The sequence below is a fragment of the Sphaeroforma arctica genome, assembly GCF_001186125.1.
Source record: "Sphaeroforma arctica JP610 unplaced genomic scaffold supercont1.195, whole genome shotgun sequence".
Taxonomy (NCBI): Eukaryota; class Ichthyosporea; order Ichthyophonida; genus Sphaeroforma; species Sphaeroforma arctica.
The window spans coordinates 87,358-97,894 of NW_014040363.1; the positions used below are offsets into that span (position 1 = coordinate 87,358).

General features: G+C 39.7%; 2 protein-coding genes across 2 annotated transcripts in view; one reads left to right on the forward strand and one right to left on the reverse strand.

The window, feature by feature from the left end:
• The first annotated feature begins 1,658 nt into the window (after positions 1 to 1,658).
• Positions 1,659 to 4,002, forward strand: SARC_03720 (phosphomannomutase). The gene is made up of 4 exons (XM_014302485.1): positions 1,659 to 1,832; positions 2,813 to 3,125; positions 3,342 to 3,607; positions 3,762 to 4,002. The coding sequence occupies exons 1-4, from the start codon at positions 1,767 to 1,769 to the stop codon at positions 3,864 to 3,866; spliced, it is 750 nt and encodes a 249-aa protein (XP_014157960.1). The 5' UTR covers positions 1,659 to 1,766; the 3' UTR covers positions 3,867 to 4,002.
• Positions 4,003 to 6,696: 2,694 nt separating this feature from the next.
• Positions 6,697 to 10,537, reverse strand: part of SARC_03721 (hypothetical protein) — a gene marked incomplete at both ends in the record, with an annotated part of 6,090 nt that continues 2,249 nt past the window's right edge. Inside the window, 7 exons of the mRNA XM_014302486.1 lie at positions 6,697 to 6,891; positions 7,347 to 7,458; positions 7,798 to 7,859; positions 8,455 to 8,570; positions 8,862 to 9,087; positions 9,821 to 10,018; positions 10,248 to 10,337. Of these exons, the coding sequence (XP_014157961.1) occupies positions 6,697 to 6,891; positions 7,347 to 7,458; positions 7,798 to 7,859; positions 8,455 to 8,570; positions 8,862 to 9,087; positions 9,821 to 10,018; positions 10,248 to 10,337 (999 nt within the window). The remainder of the gene's footprint in view (positions 6,892 to 7,346; positions 7,459 to 7,797; positions 7,860 to 8,454; positions 8,571 to 8,861; positions 9,088 to 9,820; positions 10,019 to 10,247; positions 10,338 to 10,537) is intronic.

Genomic DNA, 10,537 nt, shown 5'->3' on the forward strand with positions numbered 1-10,537 from the left:
ATATGTTTGTATGTATGTATGTTATAGATGTATTTATGTATGTATGTATGTATGTATGTATGTATGTTTGTAAGTATATATGTATGTATGTATGTATGTATTATAGCTATGTGTATTATAGTAGAGAGAGTGAGAGACTGTCAGACTTTGTGGCTCAGACTTCAGAGCTTCAAGCCTCAGCCCTCAGAGTCTCAGACTGACAGACTCACAACAACGAGAAGTGGTGAGACTGCGAGACTGTCACTGACACTGTGACTTTGGTCTGTGAGAGTCTGAGAGACTGCGAGTCTGTGCTTGGTGGTATACGACAAAGACATGTCTTCTTATTTAAAAAAGCAAGCTAAATAGTGTCCGATCCCGCGATCCGTCGCGAAGTGTTTTTAAGAGAATATTATGACGTATATCGCACTTCTGACTGTCATGAATGACATGACGTCCAGACATTTCGTCATAGCGAAGTAGTTTCCGACGGTCTTTTTAAGAACAAAATCATGTCACTTCAAATTAATACATAGCGAAAAGTGCTGTCTTCCTTTTATTTTTTTAAACATATCAAAACCAGCCCAGCTTTTTTTTAATATCTTTTTTTTTGGAGTTTTTTGGGGGTTTATATTTTTTAAAAACAAAACAATATTGTGCACATACTGGGGGTCACAACAATTTTTCTAATTGATCGATTTTGAGAGCAGGTTTGGGCTCTACGCCTATAGAGCGATAATATTCGGCTAGATTTTTGGTGCAAACCTTAAAAAAAAAATCTTGTTCAGCCAAAATGTCGTTTCACAATCCGGGGCTTTTGGAGCGATATATTGGCTATAACACGAGATCCCAACGGTGAAAACCTAAAAACTCGACAGCTTTTACCTCCATTCCTCAAGGCCTTTCGATCCCAATGTCTAAGTCAAAATTGTATGGGTTAGAAATTTATCAAGTGTATGCAAAGCCGAAAAAGTCAATTTTACCTAGTGTAAACATTTGGGCCAGGCAACAGTCCATTATACCTAATATTAACATAGGGCCACCACATCTCCAGAATGTCGCTTTTGGAAACTCATCGGTTTTGGCATTATCATGATCTGCCAAAAGCAACCATTCATTTTGGAAAAAAATGAACGGCTAGTTTTGTAAATATTTAGGGGTGAAAATCAGGATGAACGACCTGGATTTTACTGCTGCGCACCACACAAGACAACAAAGTACATAAATAAATAAATACATACATATGTATGTACTATATATATATTTTTTGTAAAACAAATATAAATAGCGTTCAGAATGTGTTACATATTTAGCCCACTGCCCAGGGCCCGAAGTTCTTAGACCCATCACAGTATACATTGACCACTGATTGGCCAAGACGAATTAGCTGATACTTACCTTGGCATTATTCCGAAGTCCGGAATAGTTCGAAAAACTGTGGTTGCTATCGAGTGGTTGTCAAGAGTGATCAGCGACGATTTGACTGATGAGTTGACCGAAACAAAAGTGATAGATATGTACTTATAAAACAAGACTTATTTTTTTACACCCTGGGCCTGGGGCCTAAGCCTGGGAAGGCTGGGACCTGGCGCGTGCTGAAATTGAGCTTTGAGGATCTATTTTTTTGAAAGTAAATTGTGCATACGGCTATACGCGCCATTTTTCAACATCTTTGAAGTATTTTCAGATTACTTCTTGTTGATAATAAGGGTTCATCATCTGCAAAGTGCCAGTCTGAGATTGTTATTACCTATCACACAACCAGGATACACACTCGTGCATACATCATGATTGGTACAGTACAGAAGATCGTCATGTTTGACGTCGACGGCACGCTCACCCCTGCTCGTAAGGTTTGTTTATCATTCTGCTGCACTAGATCCGAATCATTTCTGCGTATGATAAATTTCTGTGAAGACTGAGTGAAGCCATATAAAATCAATCAATAAATCTGAATACACCGATTGATATTTTGCCATATATATTTGAGCGTCGACTACGAATGATTCGTAGTATGAGGCATAGCATCTATGATGGCCACACACAATATATATATATATATATATATTATACTATGTGTGTATATATATATATATATATATATATATATATATATATATATATATATATATGTAGTGTGTGTGTGTGTGTGTGTATACACTATCTGAATATATATATATATATATATAAAAATCTGCGTGTCTGTGTGTCTGTGTTTATACTCGCATATATATCCATATTATATGTTATGTATGTATGTATGTATGTATGTATGCCTGTATATGCATTCAAAAATACAAAAATACATTCAATTTCACATGTTTTTGTGGACATGAATGCACATACACACACGCACACACCCATGTGGACATAGGTGTATATGAATTTTTGTATATATAGAAATATATATATACGTGTGTGTGTTTAGTGTATCGATGTACATTTATATACCCATATATATATATATATGTGTGTGTGTGTGCGCGTTCCACTATTGGCTTAAACAACTATTTTTTGCTATATGCAACTTGAAAGTGCTTGAGGGTAAGTGCGACCAGTTCGTAAACATATAGGGAATAAGGTGCGATTAGTTGAACCCTTATCGGTTGTTCAGTTCTAGATATTGTATCGATCACTGCTGATAAACCTGAGCAACTTGAGATCGAATATACTGAATTTGTGACGCTTTGTTGACTTTCATATTGTCATTCATGGCAATTTTTTTCTTCATATGTGTAAGGTGCGTGATATGTCGAATGTACGATACTCTAGTATGTATCGTAACCCTGCCAATATATTCACGTTTAAGCCCTCGGGCATCAATGCATGACAGGATATGAAGCAGAATATGATCGACTGTTTAGCCAAGCTAGGTGCCGTACCCGATCTTCACATCGGTGTAGTGGGTGGCTCGGATCACAGCAAAATCATTGAACAACTAGGACATGGTGCTGAGCACAAGTTCAAGTACTTCTTCTCGGAGAATGGTTTGACTGGTTTCAGGGACGGCCAGCCCCTGCCCACCACTAGTATCAAGGCGCAGTACGGCGATGCCAAGTTAAACACATTCATCAACTTCGTGCTGACTTACATCGCGGGGTTGGATATTCCCATCAAGCGTGGCACGTTTATTGAATTTAGAAACGGTATGTGATGCTCATGTCATGGTTCTACTTTTGGGTTGCACTTGTTGCAGAGGTTGGATGAAGAACCTCGCTTTGCTATCGTCCCTATCATGCATTCCTGTGCCAATTTAGCGCTATATCTCAAGTGGCTATACGGATTCACAGTTGTTCGCATAGAAGATTAGTATACGAACTCAATGTAGCTATAAATATTCCTCCGCTCTTTTTCTTGTGTAGGAATGATCAACGTGTCGCCTATTGGCCGCAACTGTTCGTACGACGAGCGGGTTGAGTTCGAGAAGTACGATGTGGTGCACAACGTACGCTCTACCATGGTTAAGGCACTACAAGAGAAGTTTGCCGACTACGGGTTTACCTACTCAATTGGTGGCATGATCAGTTTCGATGTGTTCCCTACCGGATGGGATAAGACCTTCTGCCTGACGCAACTACTAGACGATGGCTACAAGACTATACATTTCTTCGGCGACAAGACATACAAGGTGTGTTCTTGCAGGCTGGTTGATACTTCACAACTTCATGTTTATTATATAGTCTTGGTTACATTGGAGATACTGCGGAACGTGCTCGAGCTTGAAACAGTATTCTATAATATATATATACTGATCTAATGGGTCGCCTTTCGTTTCTATCCAGGGTGGTAATGATTACGAGATCTTCTCTGATGAGCGCACCATTGGTCACACAGTCACTTCACCGGAGGACTGTATCGTGAAGCTCACCGAGTTGTTCTTGCAGTGATTGCAGCAGCAGATATCAGAAGCTATGTAGACAAGCATATGTTATGACATTTTTAAATTTAAGACATGGTAATATAAAAATAGTGATTAATGTATTGAGAATGCATCAATAAAGTGCAAAATAAATGATGAAACTGTATAGACAAACGCCGTATATATAACAGAATTGTTTTGCTGCTGCCTTGAGTCGCAGTTACTGTTTCTTGACGACCCCATGAAACAACAGCACAGCATACATAAGAGTTTTAAATCCAACAATTCTACATTACAATGCTATGGAAACATAGAATGTGGCCTGCAGATGAATTGTATGGTATGGGTTTTTATGCAAAGCTAATGCATTGTTCCAATTCATCCGCGATCTTGGGAGTCCTCGTAGTTTACTGAGGGATAGGTAGTTCATTGTGGAGTGCGGGATGTATATCCAATCCATTGCTGATGTTACTTTTGGGTTGTTCTTACAATATGTATTTCTACATCTATATACACAACCGGATGATTGTGAATGACGCTCCAAATACAAGGCAGACGAGAACTACGTGGTATAGAACTTCATAATTCATTTTATAAATGGATCTCTAAAGAAGTTCTTTCGTACTACATCAGTCCTCCAGCTTGTACTGGGTACCCTGTTTCGTACATCGGATCGTTACTGCTTGGGGTAGCCATGGGCGTCACGAACGCGTACAAAAATAAATAACAACAAAGGCGCATACATTCACTCGCAGAAAACATTTTAAATGCAATAGACAAGCCGGAGACACCTTGATTTCCAAGGTCTCTACATTATAATAGAATACTTTTATTAAGGGGTGTCTATGGATTTTTCTTGATGTATATATAAGCTACAAATTTCTGCTCAAAAATGATGTCCACAGCTCTGCACTCTACTATTACGACATACTTTTAAAATAGGAACAGCGATTCCAAGGATTTACACGTGCAAGTACTTTTTAATAAATTTTTAAAAATACATACATATTATATATTTTACTGTCTCAATCGTCTGAGTAGTCTCTCTCCATCTCTTTCTATACTACGAAAACCTCTGATGTGAGGACGAGGACCCATATACTACTAGGATGGTAACACCATCGCGTAACTGCAGAACATTTCGCATACTTGTAAAACCAACAACACACACAAACTTGTACTAAATGACACGCACATACAAGCATATATCCGCGCATATATGCCGGTTGTGACATTTGTAATGTCTGTATTTAACCATATTATTACATATACTAAGACGCGCTTAATACAAAATAGCAGGCGGCAGTGTCGGTACCAGATCATTCTCATATCACTCCCATGCTCGTCGTATCGTTTCTTAGTACAAGTACGTAGCAGGTTAAACCGACCAAAAAACAAAGCCTACTCTTCCTAATAACTCAACACTAATATGTGGGATCGTCATCGAAGTCACATGCCATATATTAAACCAATATTATGTATATATCGGGAGCGAATATAAACATCTACGCGTATGGGACGAACAGCAGGCGCATAAATACGAAGTGAACTGTCAACCCTTTCCGGTCTGCTCAAGTGCGACCGTTTCTCAAAGGTTTTAAATATATTGTAGCTCATATATGTATTCGAAAAAACGAATTCAGTAGGCATGAACACTAATAAAATTAAACATGATATGATGTTTCGTCAGAAATGAGATACACATTCCTTAATGATGTTGATTTCTCGAAACAACCGCTTCAAACCCAAAACCAGACCAGATCCGTTTTTCCAATCTCTATTTGATGCGAGAGTGAGATTTCCGAGCCGCAATTATGCGAGCCGAGCCCTTGTTTCGCCGGGTTCGCTAGCGCGACCGGTGTACTTGGACTCGACACCTGTTTTAGGGAAAGATTTGACAGTTCACTTCGTATTTATGCGCCTGTTGTTCGTCCCATACGCGTAGATGTTTATACTCGCTCTCGATATATACATAATATTGGTTTAATATATGGCAAGTGACTTCGATGACGATCCCGCAAATTAGTGTTGAGATATTTAATGAGCAGGCTATGTGTTTTTTTTGGTCGGTTTAACCTGCTACGTACTTGTACTAAGAAACGATACGAAGAGCATGGGAGTGATATTAGAATGATCTGGTACCGACACTACCGTCTGCTATTTTGTATCAAGCGCATCTTAATATCTGGAATAATTTGGTTAAATACAGTCATTACAAATATCACAACCGGCATATATGCGCGGATGTATGCTTGTATGTGCGTGTCATTTAGTACAAGTTTGTGTGTGTTGTTGGTTTTACAAGTATGCGAATTGTTCTGCAGTTACACAATGGTGTTACCATCCTAGTTGTATATGGGTCCTCGTTTTCACATTTCTTTTGGCTCTCAGGTTCGCACTTCCACGGGAAGGAGCTATGTACTCGACCGCTGAACAAGCGCGTCAATTAGACGGTATAGCTCCTTCAGTCTAGTCACGTGAATGGATTGCACGGGAAAGTTCCTGTCGTGCGGCAGGTGATATCTGGAGACTATGCAGGCTCTTACAGAACAAGCGTTGATAAGATTGTATATATAGATCCGTACAGTTGAATCTGTTTATCTTTTATCATAGTACACATACTATAGGCCAGGATTAATTCGTTCAACTTCTACTATTGTACACATATTAGCCAGGATTACTTTATTCAACTTTGTTATAGGGCATATAGTACACCAGGGTGTTGATTCGTTATGTACACATTATACGCCAGGATTGTTTCGTTTAACCTATATTATAATACACATTAAATACGCCAGGATTATTTTGTTGAACTTTTATTGCAGTACGCATAATCATCCCGTATGGCTCAGGCCTATCTATTTGCGCATCATTTTGCTGTTCTTTTTCCGACTGGCTCGGTTCTGTCGGATCTTCTCGACTTGTTTGATAGTCTTCTTGCTGTGCACTGCGAAACTCCTGCTGACCATGAGGAAATTCTTCTTCTTGGAGTTCTCTTTCTGAGTCATACCCACCTCACCAATAGCCTTACGTCTAGCACGCTTGGACATATACTGTGGGGCAAATGAATGGGGTAAAGGGAAAGAGAGGGTGAGGCAAGCGGATGGATAATGAATACGTGCCGAGGTAGCTTTCTTTCCGCTATGCAAGAAGTCGCCTGACCGTCTCATACCATGTTCTACATAAAGGCATGGAGGTCGCAGAACAGTGGTTGTAGTTTCGTACTCCCGCATATCTGTGGCACAGTTTGAGATACAGTTGTACTTACAAACTTACACACGAGCGAGCACAGCACTTTTAGAGACGCAGAGTATTGCAGCGTCTTTCAAAGGCGAATTAAAATTTTCTAAATCGTGATGTATCGATAAGCAGTGATCGGCGACAGTTCATACTAAAGTTCGAGATGTGAAGACCTGTCTTCGGATGTATATACGTGTCGCCTTATATATATACGTATCGTGATATATATATACGTATCGCCTTAATATGCACTTATACGTTTACCCACCTTCTCTCTATCAACTCTGCCCTCCAACACGGTCTCGCGTCGCGCTTCCTTGTCCATTTTCTGTCGCTTACTGAGTTTCTCGATGTCATTAACGTCGACAATCTCATCGTGTCTGAGGCGTTGCGGATGTAGTTGTGGGGTATGTCTGTCAGCAAATGGACAACGTTCAAGTACTCCCCGTGTAATTTGACACTTAATTGGACCCGCGTTATATATTGCAGGCTAGCGTGCATGAGCTTTTAGGACAGGGCAAATACGAAAACAAGAAGGAAAAAAAAAGTGCAGCATCTAACTGTATATAGGGATATACACAATGAAAACAAGAAGGAAATAAGGTGCCGCATCCAGTTGTATATAGAGATGTACACACTATAGCACCCAGGAATGTGTACCAAAAGGTGAACATATACACTCCCAAGAAGAACACGCGCTTCTTAACATTTAGGCATACCTCCTGAAGTTGCTCGTATCTTCCGCTCCACGTTTTCGTTTGCTATTATTGCCCAGCATAGCCTGCGACGTATGCGAAGACAAGTGTTATTAGTCACACCCATGACGCTTACGACACACTACAGGAACCATTATGACTCACTACGTAACCAGGACTATTCAGTACGCTAGCAAGAACTGATTAGCGATAGTTGTAATCCATCAAAGCACAGGATGTGAACGACATCACTACAACTGGTGAGCAAAGTTTGTAGGGTTTAGGGTTTGACATTGCTGATAATCTAAGCCAAAAACCAAGTGTTGTTGGAATTCAAAGTTCTAGTTTAGGTTCAATAGCAGTGTATAGGGACTGAATAAATCAGCAGTAATAGGCACCTAACAGTACTCCCCCTAGTAATAAGCACACCAGCAGTAATAGGCACCTAACAGTACTCCCCCTAGTAATAAGCACACCAGCAGTACAATACATAGAGTACACACAAGGGTTTTGCAGATACACTATGGGTGCGTTGGTATGTAACATAAGCACATATGCGCCCCAGCAGCTTGCGTGATATCTTACTCACGCTCAAGTGTTGGTATGTACACAGACTATACTATGTGGTATACGTACTGTGTCTTCTACCGAACCACTACCAACACAAACAACGAGACATACCGCTTCAACCTTGCCCCTTTTAATTCTCTTGAAATCATCTTCCGTGAAAACTCGACTAACACTCGCCAATTTCGCAGCATCTCTTGAAGCCACCATCTCCTCTTGTGTCATGGGAGCTGTACGGTGCACAGGGGAAAGTGTGGATGTGAATAATTGAAAGCGTATACTTTGATGAAGACGAGTAATATATATATATATATATATAATATGTTTGTTAATATATATATATATATATATGTATATTTGTATATGTACATATATATATTATACACAGCTGAAAAAAAATTAATAAACATATAAAAAAATACATTTGAATATAATATAACTAGACAAACTTATACATAATACTTCAACTCATAAACATACATGCACACATGCATACATACACACACACACACACACATTACCTTTCTTCTCGCCATCATCAATTGGTCGATCATCGCCATCATGCACCTTGACCCAATCTCCCTCAATATCTCCATTCTCAAAGCTGTCGTCGCTATCCCACCCATCTTCTTCAGGCTCTTCATCACTGCTCTCGTCTCCTGGTTGTTTCAGATACTCCGCACCGGGCACATGATCGGCCACACGTGTTTCGCCATAATTGGCGGCTGTGTAGCCCTCCGTACTCGCCTGTATCGTACATGCACAAGTAGGTGTAATATGGGTATATGACTGTAATCACACATGTGTATAAGACATAAGTCGAGTTTAGAATTGTATGCGACTTCGTCCAAGCGTACGTGAGTGTCTTTCTGCAGATGATCACGCGCGTGTATATTCTGCGTATGCGCAGATAAACACACAATGCACAGACACACAGACACAGACACACACATATATATAAATATATACGTGTACGTTTACATGTATATATATATATATATATATATATATATATTGCTCAGGCACACATATATACATATTCGTATTTTTATATGAATAATTAACTATACACGCGTATAAAATTGGAAAGAAAACAACCCACAACAAACAAGCAGTCGTACAGTACACAATGTCCACATAGTTCCCCATATTTATATATTACCATTCCTGCGGACTCTCTAGAGAGTGTGGAATATCCGAGTGTGTGAGTTGGGTCTACAAGCCCAAATCACGTTGCGCAAAACAACACCATACGAACAGATACGCGACATCGCAAATCGCAATGCCTATAACGTTCGTACGCAGAAAAAACACCGACAAAACTATTGAAGGGTCTCGCAGGCTCTAAGACAAGGCGAATAAACGTTTAGCCCATGCGACGACTTTTCAAAGAAATTAGCCGTAAAACAGTGCGATGCAACACACACCAATGCACTGCCGTATACTAGTACACTATACAAAACACGGAACTAGCACATACTGCAAAACCTCTGTCCTTCTTAGGTAGAACCTCTGGGTTGATATCTCGGAACAGTCCAATAAGCGCTCGGGCTGCCATCATCACACTCTTGTCTTTATAACTCTTGTACTCGGCTAAATCACTCATCAGCGTCGAACTCATGGCCAGGGGTGAACGTGTACACATACCTCGGATACTATTCAAGCCCACCGTCATTACCTACATGGGCATTATAGACATACATATGGAGAGAAGTTAGCATACATATGGGAGGGTAAACTATGTATGCATATATGTATGTATGTATGTATGTGTGTATACGTACGTGGTATTCTCGATTTATATACCTTTATCCACATAAAATTCACGTATACACGGCGCGACCAGTTATTTGTGACTCTACTAGAAATAGATAGCACACAATAGATCAACTTCAAGCATCACATACCTCAGATGAGCAACGCTCAGTGACAAAGTTGTTGGCCAGGGCTGTGATCATCTGTTCCACTGTGTCGGGGGGTACTATCTCGTGACACGCCTGCGCAGCGTATGCTAGAATTTTCGTGACATCTGTTACCAAGAAAAATACAATGTGTAAGTATATAAACAAATACATATATATATCAACACACACACACATATATATATATATATATATGTGTGTGTGTGTGCGTGTATATATATATATATATATATATATATATAGTAGTATACGTTAGTTATATATACGAAGACATA

Coding starts and splice junctions, on each gene's coding strand:
- SARC_03720 (XM_014302485.1), top strand. CDS start 1,767: ATGATTGGTACAGTACAGAAGATCGTCATGTTTGACGTCGACGGCACG. Junction 3,126..3,341: donor GTTTATTGAATTTAGAAACG/GTATGTGATGCT, acceptor TTTCTTGTGTAG/GAATGATCAACGTGTCGCCT. Junction 3,608..3,761: donor TCGGCGACAAGACATACAAG/GTGTGTTCTTGC, acceptor GTTTCTATCCAG/GGTGGTAATGATTACGAGAT.